Source organism: Numenius arquata, chromosome 6 (genome assembly GCF_964106895.1).
Source record: "Numenius arquata chromosome 6, bNumArq3.hap1.1, whole genome shotgun sequence".
NCBI classification, from domain to species: Eukaryota; Metazoa; Chordata; class Aves; order Charadriiformes; family Scolopacidae; genus Numenius; species Numenius arquata.
Window position 1 is genome coordinate 56,754,953 of NC_133581.1, and position 22,231 is coordinate 56,777,183.

General features: G+C 33.7%; 1 protein-coding gene across 1 annotated transcript in view; it reads left to right on the top strand.

Moving 5' to 3' along the window:
• TTC6 (tetratricopeptide repeat domain 6) overlaps window positions 1-22,231 on the top strand; it is a 59,687-nt gene that overhangs the window by 9,512 nt on the left and 27,944 nt on the right. The window contains exons 4-7 of the mRNA XM_074149578.1: window positions 1,968-2,098; window positions 5,437-5,646; window positions 18,962-19,256; window positions 20,989-21,474. Of these exons, the coding sequence (XP_074005679.1) occupies window positions 1,968-2,098; window positions 5,437-5,646; window positions 18,962-19,256; window positions 20,989-21,474 (1,122 nt within the window). The remainder of the gene's footprint in view (window positions 1-1,967; window positions 2,099-5,436; window positions 5,647-18,961; window positions 19,257-20,988; window positions 21,475-22,231) is intronic.

Consider the following 22,231-nt stretch of genomic DNA (forward strand, 5'->3'; position numbering starts at 1 on the left):
GGGTACTGTGATGAAGTTTTTAGACGGTATTATTTTGGGCAGCGTGCCACTTCTGTAATGCACTGGTGGTATTGTTGCCGCAACACCCATCAGTGTGTGTTCAGTCATCTTACAACACAGAGTAGTCTGCAAGATTGGCGCCTGAAAAGATAACATACACTTGGTTCTATTTAACACAAGTACTATGTGATTTAAATATATTATTTAAACTGAAAGTGCATGCTTTCACTTATACACACAGAAAAAATAATGGAGACAAAATTTTAGAAAAAGGAAATGTTTTTAACAACCCATATGTATTAGCTAAATGTTCTATTGTATCCTTAGCAGAACTATTTCTGTACAGAGTAACGGTGATGTTAGTATTTCTATTGAACACTATTCATTGCATGTTTTTGTGACATCTTATTTTTGAGATTATTTTGCTTTGCTTTGTGGGCTGCACAGCCCATGCAATTCCAAGATAAATTGATTGATTGTGCAGATCAACTTGCAAATTTGGCTATACACAAAGCAATCAGGTGAAAAAATGCAAATATTTGCTCTTGTTATTGTAATTTTATGTTACATCTGTAACTGAATTACACAACTATTTTGATTAAGAAGTGCGTTCACTGGTATTTCTACAAAGAAAATGAAATAAAATGTGAGATTATATACATGTAAAGTGTCCATCTAATAGTAAGTGGGTTGACTCATGTTCTTTGATTTTAGGCTTAAAGGAACTCCCCTCTACTTAGTATAGTTTCCATAATTCATTAGCAAGAGTGTGTTAAGTTGCCCTTCATGATCTGTTTCACATAAAAGATGAGATCACTAAACTTTGGCTTATGATTTTAAAATAAGAGCTGCTGTAATTTTAGTTTTGGAGGTTTTCATTAGCCATACTGGTTGCTGAATATCTTCTGTTACTTTGAATATCATTTACATGACATTTTTTTTCACATTATTTGAGTATCTTGACATTCCAAAAGCTGGGAATGGTAATGCATCCAATCAGCTTCCTTTTTTTCTTTAAATTGGACCAGAGATCATGACAGAAACATTTACCTGGTGTTCAAAAGCAGAAATTGTAGTCTTGTATTTGGCTCATTTTAATGATAAATTTTCAGGTAGACAGACTACTTTCAAACTTTTCTGTATTTCTTATTTTTGTTAGACTATTTTCTCTATGTAAAATTTTGGCTGACTTTCAGTTTCTCTGGTAGACTTCAAATATCTGGCTGTGGTCCTTCATATTTTTTCATGTATGTGCCGATATAAACAGTGGTATTGGTTTCAATATGAAACCATTTTAATTTTGAGTAAGCTTTTTCAGAAGGTAGTGACTCTCTTAGGTATCCTCTTCAGTTTTTAGTGTCTTTTACTTGGTGATTAATGTACTTGTTTATGAACTATAAACTTCCATAATTTTTCCATGCAAATTTTGGCAAACTAAGCACGTAGTGCTTTAATAAATAGGAAAGAGCAACTGTGGGTGGAAACAGTAGGAATTCCTTAAATCTGTATTCCTGATGAAGTTTCAATATTTAATAAAAATAACCTTGAAGAAACTTTTCTAAAAAATATCATCCTTGAAACTATTTGTATCTGCTTAACTTGCTTAAAAATGTAATACAAATTTTAGATGTGTTTATGCTTTTCTAAGTTCGATAGTTCTGAATAGTAGTAGTATGATTTTGATGCTTTTTTGATTATTCTGTCTGTAATATGTTGAAATACAGTCCTCTCATACACTATTCAGAAATGCAATTTAGGTAGGGTCGATTGGAAATTTTGCTTTATCACACTTTTCTGCTTATTCCATATCCTGAATAGCTGTGGGTGCTGCTGTAATCTGAGTAGTGAAAGCAGTTCTAAACTACTGTGTCGTTGCTTCTTGTTCTACTCCAAGGTGGGTGTGAAAATATCCATATAACCTATCAGTTTGTAATACTGTGTTTATCTTCTGTTCATGAACATTTTAGGCTCCATCCTTGGATGTGCTACAGGTGGACGGAAAAGCAATATTAAAAATTAAACCAGGTGAAGTGCAGAAACAGCTGCAAGAGGAACACTACTTGCAACAGTCTTTGCTGCCTCAGGCTTCAAATGTGAAGTAATTCTTTAATCATATTTCATTATTATAAGAAAGATACTGAAAATATATTGTTGTTAGTGTGTAGCATGATAGATAAGTTTTGAGAAGAAGTAATCCCATCCCCCCAAACTTGGATCTGAACACTTGCAGTTTCTGATCTAAATTATCAAGTTTAATTTGCTATCTCTAGTTTTAATTTGTTATTTATCTCCTTGAAATAGTTCTGATTTACGGTTTTTAAAATCCAGAGGGCCTATTTAGTCTTGCTGTATGCAGATGAAACTTCTCTTGACTGCAGCAGAAACTGAAGTTGCTTATGTGGGGGTTGAATTTGTCCATACAATTCCAAGCATAATCTAATCAAAATAATTAAAAACAAACAATGGAAAATACCACAAATTTAATATAAGCAATGCCAGCTGTAAGTCATCATCTTTAAATAGAGAGGATGTATTAAAAATTCATTAACTTGAATTTGTATTACAGTCAGTGCTTGTCTGAAATTCAGAAGATTTTACATGGAGAGCTGTAATTTAAGGACAACTGGTTATTACCTTGCTCCTGTCATAGGTTGTGTCTGTCATTCTGTAGTAGGAGTGCAGATTACAAAAGTAGTACAGACCGTGTCCTAATTTAACTGATCCCGTCCATCCCATGTCAAGTGAGACTCTTCAGTTTTATGGTCTTCACTGCTAATAAGATCTTTATAGATAGCTTTGTTTAGATGTACTATAGGTTGCTTCTTCACTTCTCTATTGGGAAAAGCGGGGAAAAAACGAAGGACCTTTAATTATTACCTTCTGTTGTTCTTAGGGTCCTGAAAGGTCTATTGGATACAGAAGAGAGCCTTTTTATGGCAGGCCTAAAGTTTGTAAATGGATAATACTTTCAATTAAGTAGCTGAGAATAGTCATGGGAAAAGAATGCTTAAGTTTATGAAACAGCCAAATTGGCATTTAAGTGACCCTTTGCATGCCATTGCTTATCTGCATTGCTTAAAGATCATTTGGTTAGCAAGATTATATATTAAAACAAATAGTGTCAACAGACAATGAGTGTTTTACCTTCAATAAATACTTACTGTCAGATTATCAATGGTGCAGAAACTGCACAATTTTCTAAAAAACCCGTATTTAGTGCATTAAGTGAAGGTAATGTAGGCCACACACATAGTATTGTTTTTTCATGTCCCCTTTTTTCAAAGAATGATAAATAGTCTGTTTTAGGAGAGTGCGTGCTGTAAAAACATTCACCTTTACCTGCAGCATGCCCCAAATATTTCAGTTTACATTGATAAAGCATTCAGTTAGTTCATTCAATGAAATGATAAACTTCTATACAAGAGCTGTAATGATAATACAATTAAAATAACATTCAAATTGTTTTGTCATTTAATTTAAATAAATAAAAAGTTAGAGGAAAAAGTTCCTAAATAATTTAAAAATTATTTTGCTTGCCATCGTTTACAGAAATCACTCCAACTGTTGTAAGTTCAGAGTTAAACTGTTTGCCATCTAATTTTATTTGTATTTTTTAATTTTGTGGTAATTGCATTGCAGAGAAAGTGAACTGTGTTAAAGCATCCTGAGGTAAACTACTATAAACGTTTATGAAGATTATATTATCTCTATCGAGTTAAAAATGTAATGTAAAGTATTTCTTTCTAATTTTAAATTAATGTAATCTTCTTATTAAAGCACTGATCTCTGATTTCACACTCCAAAATAGTTACTTATTTCCATTTGTGCTTTAAAAGTATTTAATTATTAAAAAAAAAAATCCTTTGCGTTAAATGGGGTTGCTGTACATGTGCCTTAAATCCTAATCAGTCTTGAATATTGCATGACTGAGTCGCTTTTCAAACCAGGTATTTCATTTTTGTGTTTAACTTTCATATTTTATTTCATAGCCTTGACACTGTTTTCATTCAGGCAAAATTGCCACTAATTTCAGTAGAGACTTTGGATTGTAAGATCTGGTGAAACTGCCTTGTTGAAGCATAAACTAGGCTCTTTTCTATATGTTAAAGTTGTATGGCTTCAGAAAAAAAATATTTTGAGCAGTTTTATTTAAATTAAAAAGACTAATTGACAATCTTTCCTGTTGGCTTGTCATGTGCCTATAAACTTAGGGACTCAGACTATATAAATGTAACAGAGATATATCTGGTATATACTTGGTGTGATAATTTCATGATTGTGAGTCAAATTTCTCCTATATTACACTTATTTTTGCCTTTTTTTTTCTTTACATGTGTGATTTTTATCTTTTACTTACTGTCATTATTTTTCAGAAAACATAAGCAAATACGAAATACTATTTTTGTAACTTAAATATGTATTGCTTGATAAATCAATCTTGTGTTTTTCTTTACTTCATTTTGTAGTTCTTCCTGATTTCCCCTTTATACTATCTGTTTATAACATAAGGTATAATTCTCAGTAAAACAAAAAATCAAGTTCTTGAAGCTGTCATCGTCTCATGAGAACCTCAGAAAAATAGTTAAAACTGAAGTGTCTTCAGTGTAATTTTAACCATTTTTGTTTGGGATTTTCTCTTTAAATTATGAAGGCACTTATGAAATATAATTCAAAATAGCATATATTTAGGGAACCATTTCTGAGTTTTTTACTTCTCAGCCATTTTCCATATACTGTTCTTCTCATTGTAACTGTCTGCATGTTAGACATTTATTAACTTTGTAGTGTTCGTACAGTAGCTGGAGACTGCTTTTAGAATTTGATCCATGGCCTGTGGAAGTCAATAGACTTTCATCACCTTCAGTACAACTCAGATTGGAGAGTAAAATGGTAGAATTTTTTAGTTATTAACTTTTCAAAGGTAGTAATAAACAGCTGAATTGACAAGCTCGGAAGAAGTTCGAGTGATATGATATCATAAAATTAATTCAAAATTTTAAGGGTATTTACAAGGTACTCTGTGATGGGAGAGAATTTGCAGATGAATGTATATGTTTAACATAACATTTATTTACATACCCAATTTAAGCTGTAAATCTGCATTACTTGGTTTAAGTTTTCAGTGCAGCAAGTGAAAGCTCTACTCAAGTTGGGAAAGTAAAATTGTGATTACTGCACTTATTTTTTTACTTTAAAATTATTACCAGCATTTTAGCTTTACCTATTTTTTCCTTTCTAAGTAGTATGATTTCTACTTTTAGTAGAAATTACTACTAGAATACTACTAGTAGAAAGGCACTTTATACCAAATATATATGTTAGCAATTTCTGTCCTTTGGTCTGATATATGTAGTGATATAGTATTTGATGAACTATGTACTTTAGAATATAGAGAATGGATATTAAGATTCTTGATTTCTATGTTTTCTTTTCTAGAGGTAGACATTATCCAGGCATTCATCGTCTACGTACTGCTTTTCCTAGTTTTATATTGCCTCCGGATTTACAACAGGCTTCTAGAGTTCATCATACTTTAGACGTAAGAGGTCACAATATCTTATGTACATCAGAGGACACCAACAATAAGGAGGAAGAACCATTGAGTTCCAAATATATTTATTTGAGAGAGCAAGCTGAAAAGAAAAGGTATGAACTTACTTATATTCAGAGTTACTATGGTTTAATTAATTTTGTAAGTTAAAACATTATACGTTGAGAAATAACTTTCATGGTGTTTCAGTATTTAGTAGTTTCAAAGAAGTGGCAAAGAAACAGATTTGAAAAAAATTGCCTTATTTGGTAGATGTGTTTTCAAATAATTAGAACAAACAAGGGTACTAAAAGGCTTATATCTTGCTTAGAATGTAATTTTTTGGTTTGTTTTTAAAATAAATTGCATTTTGTAGACATATTTTAAGTTATTTTTCACAATTTAGGTTATAAATATATGAATTTTTATACTTCATTCTACTCACATGAGAGGTCCCATTGAAATAACAAGAAAGACTGAGCAAATAGAGTAGGCTTTCTGTGAATGTGAAATTCTGCAATAGTAAAAGGTTTAAAGTGCACACCCACCAGCCCTTTATCATAGAGACAATCTTACCTCCGTCCTCATTCTACAAGCACTTAGGAGCAAGCACAACTTTAAATAATTGAGTGTAGTTCTGTTGAACTCAATGCATGCACAAAACGCAGCACATACAGAACTAGGATCTAGATAAACTTGTAGTCAAAAGTATTCATTGCGTATGTAAAAGGTAGTCATGTGATAACTACAGGATCCTGCATCTTTAATGAATGAGGAGCTGAATTAGAACAAAATGCATAGTAATTGATTTTTCTGAGGTTGATGCAACATGTAAAAAGAGATCCATCAAAAATTTTGTTCTATTAGAAGTAGTGAGGAAATGTAAATGGATTTTGGAATAAGCCTTCTCAGTTTTATCATTTTTATTATATTACCAATTTTTGTATTTGATGGTAATGAATTCCTAAATATTTGGGTTTTTTTCATTTGCCTTTTTTGGACATTTTTTGCACTAAAATAATGTGCATATGAATGAATATGAAGCATATTCTTTTTTCATTGCTTATTACTTTGGTTATGTTTTTGCTTTTTTGTGCCTTTCTAGTTTATATAGTAATGTCAAAAAAATTCACAATTGGAGCCTTAATACTCTCAAGTTTTTCCTGATGGTTTTTCAGACTGGCAGTTTGCTACTATGGTTTCTGTGTATCACCAGCTCCAGAAATATAAAATTATTGCTCATAAAGGCTGTAGTGATCTTAAGAATGGTAGAGTGGTAAATAAGGATAAGGCTAGGTCAGTTTTACAGGGCAATTTGTGTAGCTTGTTAACTCGGGCTCACTTGAAAAACATGCGTTTTAGTGCAGCCAAATGCAAGGTCATAAGGATAAGAATAGAGAATTAGGGTCATTCTTTGTAGGAGGGGAGATTGTATCCTGAAAAGCAGTAATTCTGAAAGGAGCTTTACAGTCTTGAAAGATAAAGCAACAGAAGATGGCTGTGTAATACTCTCTGAACTTTAAATTAAATTTGTTTACCTTAAAATAAAGGAGGTGAGACATTAGCAATAATATAGAAAAAAACGTTTTAGGATTAGAAATATTATACAGAGCTTTTCTGTTCAGGTAAGTGCTCTAACAACTGAGACTGTCATGTCACCACTTGTTCTCTCTCTTGGCTGCATGACTTTTGCATTCTTTTCTGCTCAACAGCACAACTTCCTGTACCCAGAATGGTCAAATAATGTAATGGTGAGTGAGGTTTGAATCCCCAGATAAGCAACTGAATTCTCATTTCCTGGCTCTGTGCTTCAATAATGAATTATCATAAAGAGATGGAGATCACCACTCTGCTTTTTTTCCTGTCTTATAAAAGAAAAAAGTTTGCCCTTCCCTGAAAGAATGGATGCATCCACCCTTAGAAAAGGGCTTCATGTTCTGTATTTGAAATGGAGGGAGATTTTTCCCTGGAGTCCCTGAAAAATCTAAGTGCCAGAGAGGGGCAACAGATTTCCTGTTGGCTAAATCTGTGATTCTTCTTCTGTATAAAGGTTTGTAGAACATTGTGCACTTAACAGAGTGTTCCAAATACCATTCTAGAGGAGCAAGCAGAAGTGTCAATTCCTGTCTTTTTCTTGAATACCAGTTTGGTATTAAGACATTTAAAAGATCATTATGTTGGTTCTACACAAGAGATATAGAGTTGATTTGAATGTGTTACTTCCATGGTATAGTTTATGATGCAAGAGGGTTTGCTAAATGAAAATATAACAGACCCAGTAGCTGAGGTTTCAGTCTAGATAAATTGAGAGTAGCAATAAAATTTCAACATATAGCAATGAAAGCAGCAGCTTCTGAAATTATCCATTACTTATAGCCTTTAAATCACAACTAGATTTCTTTCTGAGATATATCCTGAGTTTCACCCAGCAAATTGTGAGCTTTATGCAGGAATGCTGATGAAATTTTATTATCTGTATTATTTAGAAGGTTAGGTTGGGCAATCATAATGCTTCTCTCTGACCATAAAATATGAATCCATAAATTGCTTTATGAAAGTTTTTAGTCATTGAATTCTTTTGATGTAGTCAAGATTACCCTAACCATCAAGGATGGCATTATTTCAGGGTACAGGACTAGGCCCTGATGTTTCCCTTTGGTTTCTGTGAGCTTCTGCTTCTGTCAGGAATTTAGGTAGCATATGAATATTATTCATGGCCATAATTGGAGTGTTTGCTTTTGATTCAGCAGCATTTTCTGTTTGTTGGATACATATAGACAGAGAATATAAGGACTCAGTAAGAATAAGGACACTGATCAGCATTGTTAGCAGGGATTTCAGCGTACCAAGCCCCAGCCATTAACTATTTTGCAGGTCATGGTGGAAGAGGATTTAAGGAAATTCTGAGAGAATAAATTGATAGCTGTAGTGAGCTTTTCTCAGATGTGAGAGGCAGCATGAGGGTGGGCAAAAAGATGTTCAAACAGGAAAAAAACCCAACCTTAGGAAGTCAGTGATGGAGTCACAAAAACAGGAGTCACAAAAACACTTTACTGATTTAGAGATGGCAAACAAGGAAAGGCTGTGAAAGCTTTAAAAGCAGAGGACCATCTTATATTTGAATGAGCTTTTTTTCTGTTACTTCAAAGAATGGGATAACGTTCAAAGCAAGCAACTATGATCTTTGCAGTAGCACTTTGAATGAATGTGAACAAAACAAGGTGATGCTTGTCTAGGCTAAAGAAACGGATGCTGCAACAAGCAAGGTACGAAATTAGATACAACACTTTAGCTTTGTAGAGAGATTAGAAGAAGACTTTAATTTTAGAATGTTGTGAATGATACCTGTGTTCTGAGTTTATGTGAATAATGGGATGCTAGCCATAGTGATGAAGACAGAAAGTAGTGGGGAGGACATGAAGGCTGAAAAGATCATCTTTTCAGAGATCAGAAGTCTGAAAGAATCATAAGATCTTTATCTTTCAGCTTTGCTGAGCTAGCACTGGCAGCTTGACATCCCTAAGAGGAAGATCATCTGATATTTTTTTTGGTGCAGAACAGAGTGATGAAACACGTTCTGATTCAGTATCATGGAGAAGGAACCTCTCTGTGGTCTTTGATTAGAACATTACTAGCAATAGAGTAGAAGAAGAGGAGAAGAGAGGACAGAACTCCTTAAAATACCCAAGAAGCTGAAGGAGTTAGGCGGGAATGGAACTAGGAGAGATGAATTGTAGAAGCTGTGGGAGGATGGGATTTGAAGAAGAGAATGGTTTGGTTTTCAACAAGTAGCCAACAGGTTGAGGAAATTGAGGGTGAATCTGAGCTTTATGAACCAGTAAAAATTTTGGGGAAGAAGTTTTTACATGCAGAGCTACATTCCCCAGAGATGAAGAGAATTAAAATTTAAAAAGAAGCCCATACCAAAATTCCTTGCTGAATTCATTTAATCCTCAAAATCTTGAAAAGTAAATTCTTTGGAGCACTGCCATCTAGTGGCATGCTCTAACATCATCTTCTGGTTTTAATTTTTAAAACTGGTTGCCTTATCTGCCTTGAAGGTCAAAACTATCATTTACCTGACACTAATTTAGGTCCATTTAAGCTGTTCACATTTCATTACTGACCAATTCCCTGCATTTAGCTAATTTCACAAATATAAATGATTATGTGGGGGTAAGCACGATTTCAGTGTAGTGGATAGTAAAATTCAAATGGCTTTGTCAGCTGTTTAAATAGCAATAGACCTATCTTTTTTTTTTTTTTTCTTTTTTTCGGTACTAGTTTTGAATTCTTCCATGAAAGGATGTTTGACTGTAACAAAGTCTGAAGAAGCCTACAGTTGTAGGATTTTATGGTAGAACAGATCAAGAAAGCAATAATTTTCTTGCTTTAATGTCTTGTCTTCTCTATGAAAAGTATCCGCAGGCTTAAAAATATATATAACTTTTCATTCACGTCTACAAAAAACATCTTGCAGAGCAGGATGTATCAATTTATCAAGATGTAAACTTCCCAAGGTCAGCTACAGCTCTCTCCTGGGACTGACTGTATTAAGTTTATTTAATCAGATAGCAAAGGTGCCTTGCATTTGCTCCCTTATTTAATCTTGGCATACTCTGCAGGCATCAGTTATCTGAGAGTTAAAAAAAACCTGCTTTTTTAGACATGAACATAAGTATTAAGTTAAATATATTTTTATGAAGATTATATATGGATAGTAAAACCTGTTCATGGCAGATACCCTACAAAAATTTTAACTGGATTTGTAGCTTCATGTTGTTTGTTAAGATTCCTTCATGCAGGAATACCTGCATCTCCCTGAGACATTCTGATTTTACAGTTTTTTACCGGCAGATGGAAATAGAATATTACTAGATCAGTATTATTATTACTTGGAGATTTGCTCCATGTTGCTTTTCTCTTCCAGAAGTGGAAAATCTGAATGTTTTTTTGCATTGACTCTCAGTTGATTACTTAGTATAAATTCCTTGACTTGAAAACTATGACAAAACTGCCCTAAAAGAGAGACAGCTCTTCTTACGTTGTTCAATTAAAACACTTTTAACCACCAAATGCTAAGGAATATTTTGATTGCTTTATACCTTTTTGTATCTTGTATAACTTCACTTGACATTCCTCTTATGCAGACACCTACCTTGAAGAGTCAGAACCACCAAATACTTAGATGTAAAGAAAAACTAGTAAGGCCAAATACTTTTCAAAAGTGAGGTTTTCAGTTCTTGTTTTTCTTCTCTTTAAGAAACAGGTCTTTTGTCAAAACTTCCACTTGAAAAAAGGAACATTCCAGAAAGAGTTCAAGAACTACTCCCAGATCTATAATCTTTCTCTCTGTTTAAGAACTACAACTTCTGGGCCAGTGCTACATTTTAAGGATTCCTTTTTAACGTCCAAATGTACTTCAGAAGTCATTTTGTTTGCTAAATCACATGGCTCGTTCTCAGTTGTGTTGAGACTCCCCCTGTTTATACAGTATTCTGATAATTTAACTAGGTCTTAAAATGGAAATACACTGCAATTAGCCTAAATGGGAATCAAGTCCACTATAGCAGATATACATCTGACAGTGAAATTGCAAGTAAAAGAAGTTACACACTTTAGTTCCATGAATGCGCAAAGATACTTCATTATTAATTTAGTTCGCAGAAAAACTACCCCAAACCTGACTAACACCAGTAGATGTCAGTGTTGGCATATGCCAATGTGTTGAGAAATGAAGTATTTCATGTAATGTGCTTTTTAATTTAGATACATGTATGGATACCTGAACATATGAAATTGAGTGTTTTTTCTTGTGCTTTTGTGTATTATTACATATTTCACCATTTATTGCATTCTGTGCTTGTAATTGCTAGTACAGTAAGAACTATATGTGAGAAAATTATTTACTATAAAACAAACTACAAGAAGAATAGCAAAGAATATAAATGTAACTTCTACTCTCTGATAAATAAAAATATTCATCATAATTTTATTTATAAATCCTGTAAAATATCTGTTTAAGTGACAAATGTTAATAGTTGTTGTTACTGATGTCTAAAATAATTTTACTGGCTTGGTAGTAGTAATAGATCTTTCAAATCTGGATTTCCCTTTAGAGGTGCCAGGAACAAATGAAATAGAGGTAGAACAGTTATTACAGGACTTTATATATATATATATGCACATGCATATATAAACATACTTATGAGTTACTGTGTTGTGTGAAAGTGTTCACTGGTTTTGGAAATTGAAACTGTATTTAAATAGGAAATTGGGAGGTATAACTACTTCAAACTACAACTTTCTAAGGTGAAAAATGCCTTTTGTGAGTTGTTTTCCATAGGTAGATTTATTTTAGAAAAAGGGCAAACAAGTAAATAATCAGAATCCAATTCACAAGTAATTACATAAGGTGCTGAAATCAGTTCTCTTTGTCATTTAAGTATATCTGACTGTAAGCATAGCACTGGAATGGTGTAATTGGTATGCATGAAGTTAATGCATGTAATGCATTTCATACTAATTTAGAGCTTATTGTTATATTTTTCTTGTGACTTCTATAATAAACACGATGGACCTGATCATGAAAGGCTTCTTAAAATTATTTGGTGTGTAACTACAAAAATTGCAAGTTTAGCACCGGGTTTCCATTGTATATTAAGTAATTTCAATCTTTAGTTTAGAAAAAAAAAAGTTTTATTCATCATTTGTTTCTAATTTGATTTAAAATTTATGTAGTTTTCTTTGTTTCTAATAACCAAGCTATCTACGTGGTGTTAATATCTGACATAATTAGAGTAATTTATTCATTTTTTCTGTTGCTGCAGAATTTGTTATGAAGGAGTTCCTATTTCAGAGCAATTCCAGAATAATCAGACTGATAGGATTCACTTTCTTCCCCCTCATACATCAGAAAGTCTAACTGAACGCAAAAAAGTAGCTGAATATTGTCTTAAAAAACTACAACTGCAACCATTAGGAGAGAAAGTAAGAAATGTGTTCTGTACATGCGCAATCCGACAAATGCAGACACAAAATCCAGGGGGGGGAAAGAAGTGGGCTTTTTGGTTTTTATTGTGTCATGCAACAAAAGAACAGAACACCTTGGAAATAAAGTTCTGCTGCTTTTTCAACATTTGGCAATATGCGATACCAAAATTTACATGGACTGTTTCATCAATGGGGAGAGTTGTTCTGAAACCTCCTGTCTCAGTTCTTAATTTCTTCTCTGAAGTAATAATATAGGCTGATGTGCCCATTTATAACAAACAAAAACACTAAAAGAACAAACCAGGTAGTTCATTCAGGCTGTGGAGGATTTCATTGTTATTTGGTGGGGTTGTTTTTGACAAAATCATGTTTAGCAGAAAATGGCATTTTGTCACCTAACAGTTCAGATTCAGTACAGACATTTATAAACTGGAATTATGTTAGTTGATAACCAAATTGTATTTGTTTTGAAGGTTTCCATCTCTCCAGAAGCTTTAAAAATGTTTTCTGCTCCAGCTCCACCAAAATTCTCTGCTACAATTTCATTAAAGGAAATTTTATTTCCTACATATGAGGTAAATATTTTAAATATATTTTTAGTGTTTCCATCTTTTGCAGAAATATACATCTTTTTCTAACATTATATTTGTTAAATCTAATCTTTTATGCTGCTGTCTTATTAACACTTCTTTACATTGTAAGCATGGTATATAAGTCATTGTACAATTTGCAATAATATGTATTGAATAGTATTGTTTAATTTAATTTTCTGCAATAATGTAGTTTCTGGTAGTAATTATTCTTAATTACCATTTGCTATTATATTGTCTTGCTTAATGTCTTTATATTTATGTGGAAAGCTACTTTTGTATAATTTTTCTTCTGCTATGCTACGCTGGCAGTGATTTTATTAAAACATAGTAAAATTTTTTTGTTATATGTAATGAAGTCCATTTAGAAAATGCCAATGTTTTTGAATTTTTAAATGTTTTGAATATAAAAATTTCCACTGTGATTACACTATTGGACTGGGACTGTTTAGTTTCAGGAAGAGGAGGCTGAGGGGTGACCTCATCACTCTCTATAACTACTTGAAAGGACGTTGTAGAGAGGCTGGTGCTGGTCTCTTCTCACAAGCAAATAGCGATAGAACAAGAGGGAATGGCTTCAAGTTGCAACAGGGTAGGTTTAGACTAGACATTAGGAAGAAATTCTTCACAGTAAGAGTGATCAGACACTGGAACGGGCTGCCCAGGGAGGTGGTTGAGTCACCATCCTTGGAGGACTTTAAGAGTTGTTTATATGTGGTGTTGGGGGATATGGTGTAGGGAAAAACTTTGTAGAGTAGGGTAGATGGTTGGACTTGATGATCCCAAGGGTCTTTTCCAACCTGAATGATTCTATGATTGTGTTGCAAGAGATGAGCTGTTCATGTAAAAGGACATGCCTATTGTATGCCCGTATCTGTATCACTCTGTGCCTTCGTATGGCAGAGGTTACAGAGAAACTAGCATTTCATGACCAGTTCGCATTCCTGTACAAGAGGTAAAGCACACTTATGCATGGATTAATTGATAGCAGGAATAAACCTGACATAGTTCCCCATCTCCTAGTCTTACTATGATCAAATTGAGAGCTGTCTTCTTGCTACTGTATGGACTACTGTGACCTGACATAAATTACCAAAGCTAAAGATAAAAACTTTAGACAATCAAGTAGCATTAATCAGTTTCCTCACGTCTCTGCCCCTTCTGTACCATGCAATTCATGATCACATTAAAGAATGTCCTCCATCAGAAGCCTAGGATAAATGACTTCTGTGATACTAGTCTTGGTCATCATAAATCTTTAGCTCAAATACGTTATAGGCTCTATTTATTTATCTGTTACTATACTTCCTATAGCTGACTAAAATAATAGTATTGCATATATTAAAATATGCAAATATATTAATATTTCAGAGCAATGTTATTGAGGATGGTGTATTTCAAGACCTTTTCACTGATCATGAGGAAGAATTAGAAGCTGAGCAAGATGATCATGGTTTCTGTGGTTCTGAACTGGTGTGTATTACGGTACAATTTTTTTAAAATGGAACACTAGAAATTACGATTAGCAAAACAATTCATAGTTTGAAGATCTAGTCATAAGACAAATATTTCTATGTAGTTGACTTCTAGAAACAATTTCATGTTAGATATTTGTTCATTTTTTAATTGGTAGAAAGTGCTAAATCTCACTTTTTGAAACTTGAGACTGTGATTGGAAAGGATTATTGCATATTTTAAAGGTGCCCCTTATTTTGCATTATTAGAGCACTAGGTGATGATTTAGGGGAGGGTCTGTGATATAAATAACAGGTTTTGAGTAATTTGACATATATCAGTGGAGCAGCTTACTGGATGTTCCACTATGCCCAGACATCTAAAAAACTGGCGGAGTCAAGAAGCAGAATAGGGGAAAAGAGATATTTCCAAGTGCGTGGTTATTATTTTTTTTTATCTAGAATTTATCTGAATGTGATATGAAAGGATAGGCAATACTATGCAGGTGATTTGCAAGTGAAGGATTGAAGTGTGCCTCTAAGCTGCAGTGTGAGTCTTTCCAGTTACAGAATCCTGACTATGTCAAACATCGTTGATCTGTTTCATGGGGGCAATGTAGGGCATAAGAGCTGTAGGCTCCACAGAGAACCCAAAGTGCCTAATGATAGTGTTCAGTTATATGTGTTTACATAAGGTTAGCTATTTCAAGTGAACAGATCCGAGAGGCAGAAGTGGGTAAAATCTTACCAAAATGCCATGGTAAGTAAGCTGAAAATATTTCTTTACTAGAGAATTTGAGGTACAAGTGAGTGTTCTGGTAGCTAAAATACAGCTGAAAGATTGGAACTGGCTGGCGGTGTTGCTGAGACAGCTGGAACTGAGGAAAACTAATGCATGTGTGGATGTATTTGCAGCCAGAAATGGGCAAACTGAGGCTAGCATATAATTACTGCAGCTGAGCTCCCAGGTATAATTTAGTGTTTGGAGGCACTGTTTTATACTAAAATTTAGAGCTTCATCTGCAGGTTCGGACTATTAGAGCACTTAAGATCTGTCTGATAATGTTTCCTATTTGAAAGTGAAACGTGGGGCTAGACATGCTTGCTTTTGTCCTTAAAAATAGCTTTTAAAATAGTGACTGTGGCTATCTGAGAATGTGTCATTCAAGAGTAAGTGACTTGTAGATGACATGGAAGTGGAATAAAAAAATAAATTTGGTGGTGATAAAGGAACACCTGCTGATTTGAACGTTTTTTGCTTGAACTGGCTAGAAATAATGACAAGTTTATTTAATATGTCAAAAGGGAAGAGTTTTGCCATCAACTTTGCACATCACCACCCTCTGGCAACAGCAACTTAAGATAGTTATTTTGTGTTTGGCTAAAAACTATTCAGAATTATATATCATCTTTGACTTCAGGCACAAAGAAGTTATGGCTGTATATGTAACTATACACTGATTTGGAATTGTCCGGCAGAGATGAAAAGTGCTGGTAGTCCTTTGCCTACAGGTTGACTGGGCCATTAGATATAATAACTGGAAGTAATAAAGTCTGCTGTTACTAAAATATTATATTTTTCCATGTTTGCATGTGAACCTTTTGGGAACTTCTCTTTTACTGAAAAAGAAAACTGTTACTATGCTACAAGGTCTGTTAACAACAACAAGTAAAAACAGACAAAGCATATCTAGATTCTTAGGAAGAAGTGATATTCTCATTGAAAATTTTGGTTGTGGTGATGTTACCTGGCCATTGTTGTTGTTTGGGATTCCCAAGATAGGAATGCGTGTGTGACTAATGTCACATATGATACTTTTAAGAAGCATCCGGCTTAAAATACGTTCATTGGAAAAACTTGTCCATACACTCAGTAAATTCACTAGGTGATCAACAGTATGACATATTCATAGTATGTTCTGAGATTGGAGCATCTACAGCACATATGTAGAGTATTTCCACTGACTGAAGGTGCTCTTTAGCATTAATCTATATGAGTACATTGAACGTGTCTTGGATTTTTGAACAAGTGGCAGTGGAACTGGTTTAAGACATCTAGAGATCCAGACAAATACAGTCCTTCACTCTGGCAAAGGTGCAGTTGGTTTTTTTTAAGTAAAAATACTTATTTCTTTGGACATTAGCTCTATTTTTGTCAGTCTCTGCTTTTGAAAGCAGAATGTATCAGAAAGCTCTGTTTATATTAGTCTCAAACTAATTCAAGTATTTTGCTTTTTGTTTTATCTGTAGACAAAAAGTTTACCGAGAAGATGCCAATCCTTGCCTAATTTTTCTGACAGTGGGAGCTCAGAGGTATTATTTTATATTTACTTGTATTGTTCCTGAACTGTGATTTTTGTGGAAGAAATTATTCCACTGAACTGAATTGAACTTAATATTTTCCTATTAGATGGAAAAGTGAGAGTCTCAAAGGTGTTTTTCAAGTGGATTTGTTACATTAAATAGGAGAACACAGCTCTGCAATGAGAAGCCTTGTTAACTTCACAGGCATTTGCATAGATATAAGTGTGAGTAGTCTGTACTCCAGCTAACCTGAAATGAGTGGAACAACATACTTGAGTAAAGATTTGTGGTATCAGGCCCTTGGATTTCAGACGTGTCAGGGCATCAGTGTTGTCAAGTTTCCAATCTGTAAAGTACTATGTACTTTTATGGCTATTGAAGTTATGTTAGCTGTTTCACAAGATATGTAAAGCAGCAATAAACTGTGTGAATTTTACACTTGTGCAAAGATGACCTCTATAGCATTATACAAGTAATATTTTATTAACAAATTTTATTTTGAGTAAGAATTTGGGGAGTATGTGGTTATTTAAAACTTCTCTATAGTCCATAAGGACTTGCTTAAAATGTTGTGACCATGTTATTTTGAAGACAGACATGAAGCACGGCAGCAGTTTCTATTAAATGATAAATAAAGTAATTTCAACACCCAATTTGCAATTTGAACTAATCATTGATGCTTGATTTTTAAAATACTAGTTTCATGTTCAAATAGAAGTAGTCTTGTTGAATTTAGCTAGCAATTCTTTAGCAAAACTATGCATTGTTCATTAAAGAATTTAGCAAGTAGCAATTCAGTATTTATGCAATTTGCAGTCAAGCTATTTGATTTGGTGATAAATGACAGCTAATGATAGATAAATGTAGTGATAAATGATAGGTTTACATTGAGCTTCAGCTTTTTAATAAATTAGTATGCAGCTTAGATTTTTTTTTAAAAAAAGTACAATTTTCCTAAAGAAAAGGGGCACGCTTGTGACACTGAGGTTTTTTTATTATCTTTTCAAAATTTCACAGGGTTATAATGCATTACCACAAATAAAGAATGAAAGGTATTTAATTACTTAAATGGAGTACTTTAGTTATTATTAAAATAAACTAAAGGCTGATGAAGTGTCTTTCTAACAAATATATAAATTAATACTTAGCAGATGTCTGTAGTCAAGCATTGAAAAAGTGCTTCTTTGAGTCTAATTAAAAATTATTCAATGCTTCATTTATTTTTTCATTTATTTTATTTATTACTAGCAAGTAATTTCAAGAACTTTGTAAATTTCAGGCAGTGGACATGAAATTGCATTTCAATTTCTTTGGCAAAGATGTGTTATGCCTAGTATTATAGTGCAAGTTAATGAACTGGAATTAACAAAAAGACTGGGATGCAATACATTTGTTATTGCAAATAGTAGTTACTTAATAATTAATAACAATTACACACTAGAGGATAAGAGTTATTCTTTTGGTTTTGATATTATCAGGCGATTCAGAGATGGGGGCACAAAGTACGAGTGCATAATTCCATTCAGATATTAATTGTGTTTCCATATAATACAATCGTACTTCTAAACATTATACACAGTTCTTCTGTCTTTTCTTCTGAGTTTATGAATATATCTCATTTCATCATTTTGTGGATGTCACCACCAGTGGCATACATTTTTTATTTTAAAATTTAACTTCCCTACAAGGACTGGGTGTATTTAATTCAAATTTCTTATGATACTTTTTAGAGAAGATTGATTTTAGCCATTTATGAGCTTCAAATAACTTTGAATTAATGTTTCAGATCTCTTTGCTTTGACACATAACCTGAGGTATGCAGATCTTTTTTCCCATTAAATACTATAATTTTTTTCTAACAGTGTAGTTCCCATGTCGCTCTTTTTTTTTCCTTTGCAATTTTTTATAAAATAAAATCAAGTCCATTTGAACTAAGGAAATATATAAATCTTATTTCAAATGAACAGCTAAATAAATTAAGTTTCCTTTTATTAACAGAGAAGTTTGATTAAAAGATCAGTCTCAGCTCTGGAGATAACTGCTTTCAAGGATGAAACTACATTAAAAATGTCAGCTAATTTCAAAATCAGCATGAAAGAGTTGAAGGTTATGAAGCAACGCACAGCTGAGCCAGAGTTTGAGACAGAGATCGTGAAAAGTTCCCCTGCCAAGCATCTATTGAATCAAATCTGTGGTGATCCTCAGTCAATGCAGACAGACAGGCCAGTAGAAAAAATGCTTACTTTGACTGGACAAGAGGATAGCAAGAATGACATCGTTCTTGTGGAGCGACCTCAAAAGGCTGAGATTAAATACACAGATTTCTCAAGAAGAAAGAAAACAAAGAAATCAAAGAAAATGAGAAGTCCTAGAAAAATGGAAGATGTGATTAAGAAATTAAGTAACACCCCAAAGATTCATAAAAGGTTTTCTTTAATTAATATGTATTGCCTTTTTAAAGAATGTATTTTAATTTTTAGCCATATTATCTAATTACAGCATTTATCTTTTTAAATATTAAATATTGCTGTGAAATTAAGTAATAATAGTTCTGTTATTTGGGAATAATATATACATTTTTAATACAAAGAAAAAACACATACTGCTCAGGTATCTCTAGGACATTTAGTATATACTGCACTTTAAAGCAACACTATTTCCATTTACGCAACAACAGAATAAGTTCTATCTAAGTATAAATGCATGATTAAAATGGTCAAACTTCTTTCTTCTGAAAGACAAGGGGGAAATCCTAAATTCTTAGGAAACTGAAATGCTGGCTTGGACTAACCTTTGTACCATGAACTTCGTAGATTGCATCAAACAAGTAGTTTGCTTTTGCCTTTTGTTTTCATGTATCACTCTAAATATTTTTCTAGTGAATATTTCTTATCTACATACTTCAGATATGGGTTACCTTCAGAAATATTCAAGTATTAAAAAAAAAAGTTCTTGGTAGTTTTTGATATTTCTTAAATACTTATGCTTGAAGTGTGACCTGCAGAACCCCCCCAAATGTTGTCTATTTTTGTGTACAGTCATATGTGTCCACATTGTACTTACATTGGTGCTCAGGCCTAGTCCTCCAAGTCAGTATTCCCTTTAGCTTCTTATTTTTTTCTGCTTATAAGGACCTTTCAGAAAGTTTATTCTTAAGAAAATCAAAGATACTTAAATGATATGATAAACTGATATAGTGAGCTGTGACTCACTATATGTTTCTCAAGGGAGAAAGTGGACTTTTCCCAAAGTCTTGTTTTAGGGGAACTGTATGTTCTTTGCTGTCTAAGGCTTTCATATCAGTTTTGCTAAACCAAGGGGATTTCATCTTTGTATTATTTTGCATGTTATTCATGCATGGGCCTGCTAAGTTTTTTATTTAATTTCCCTTTTTTTCCGTAGTAGGATCCTTATTATAGAATTTTTTAAGTATTAGGTACATAGTATTTTTTATATATGTAAAAATATATATATAACATTTGCTTTATATTTCCTTCTGATATTCCCTTCTGTGTTAGCAAGACTAGTATTGTTTGTGATAAAGTTTAAGTGTTTCTGTAAAAGACTTCTGTTTCTTTGTCTCAAAGCAGATGTTGATATCGAACATTTGTGAAGGCTTCCATCTTGGGAACTTTGAATTTTCCCAGATTATCATTTTGGAAATGTCCTTGTAAATTCAAATGTTTTTTTTCCACCTCTGGGTGGTGCTTCATCTGCTTATATTCTTATGGCCTCTTCCTAAAATCATTGGGATCTATCATGGATATACTCATCCATCTAGGATATATCAATTACCCAGGCTGATAATTGTCCACTCAGAAATATTGTCTTTTCTTATGTTTAGCATTGTCCCTGTAAACCTAAGTTAGAAGGTTTTGGAGGAAATAAGCATGCAACTGAGAAAAGGTGCTGAACGTTCTGGGGATGTGAATCATTCAGAACAATTCCGCTTACCTGCAGCTTCAATAACGATTTTTGATAAATGGCTGATAAGTTAAAAAATTATCAAGAGAGCTAACAATAGGTTTTTGAATAGTTGTTGACTGGCAAATTGCAATTTGATATTGTTAATATATTTGGGATCCTTTAGTTAATTTTAATATATTTTTCCTCTAAGTCTGTGTCTCTGGGAGTGCTTCCTGTTCATGATAAATTCAGTATCAAGATTTCTTCAGCAATTGAAAAATATCACAGCCACAGCATCCCTTGTTTGTTAGATTTTGAAAAGTTTGCAAAAGTGAGGGGTGGAATTCCAAAAGAAACTTCTGCTCGCGTGTTGGTCCATGGAATGTGGAACTGCTGGTTTGATGAAACTTTCCATTCTAGTGGGACTGCTTCTGAGGAGAAGGATGCTGAATTACTAAAAGGAACTGAGATGGTGGACTCCCAAGAAGCAAATCTACAAATAGAACTAATTGATTCAATACAGCCTGTTCTTCTTGAAGGTACAACAGTTACTATTGAAGATTTAGAAGAAGAAGTAAGAAGACTGACTGAGGTAATAGAAAAGGAGGAGCGTCCTTCAGCTTTTCACTACTGCAGGCGTGGAGCAATACAAAGAAAGTTAGGCAAGTTAAAATCAGCTATGGACGACTTGGAAAAAGTAAGCTTAATGCCAAGTTTTACTTCTATCAAGTACCTTTTTTTTCTTCTTTTTGATAACTAGCTGGATGCTGTGACCTTTTACCTTTGTATGACAGCATGATCTAAGTTTAGTCTCACTAGAGTGAAGATGCAGGCTTTTGTAAATAAACTATGTTTATTTACCCTAGTGTTCCTCAAGCACCATAACGTTTGTTTAGAGACTCTTACTCAGGATACAACACTCCTAAATGGAGTTGGAGATAGGATAGACTAAAAGCACAGAAAGTCTTTTGCTTCAAGTGTTTTTGCTGGCAAAGCTGACAAATATATTTTTAATTAATGGGGTTCTAATTGACAAGCGGCTGAATATGAGCTGGCAGTGTGCCCAGGTGGCCAAGAAAGCCAATGGCATCCTGGCTTGTATTAGAAATAGCGTGACCAGCAGAAGTAGGGAGGTGATTGTCCCCCTGTACTCAGCACTGGTGAGGTCACACCTCGAGTATTGTGTCCAGTTTTGGGCACCTCAATACAAGAGAGATATCGAGGTGCTGGAGCGAGTGCAGAGGAGGGCAATGAAGCTGGTGAAGGGCCTGGAAAATAAATCATATGAAGAGCGGTTGAAGGAGCTGGGACTGTTTAGTATGAGGAAGAGGAGGCTGAGGGGAGACCTCATCACTCTCTACAACTACTTGAAAGGACACTGTGGAGAGGTTGGTGCTGGTCTCTTCGCACAGGTAATTAATGACAGAACGAGAGGGAATGGCTTCATGCTCCAA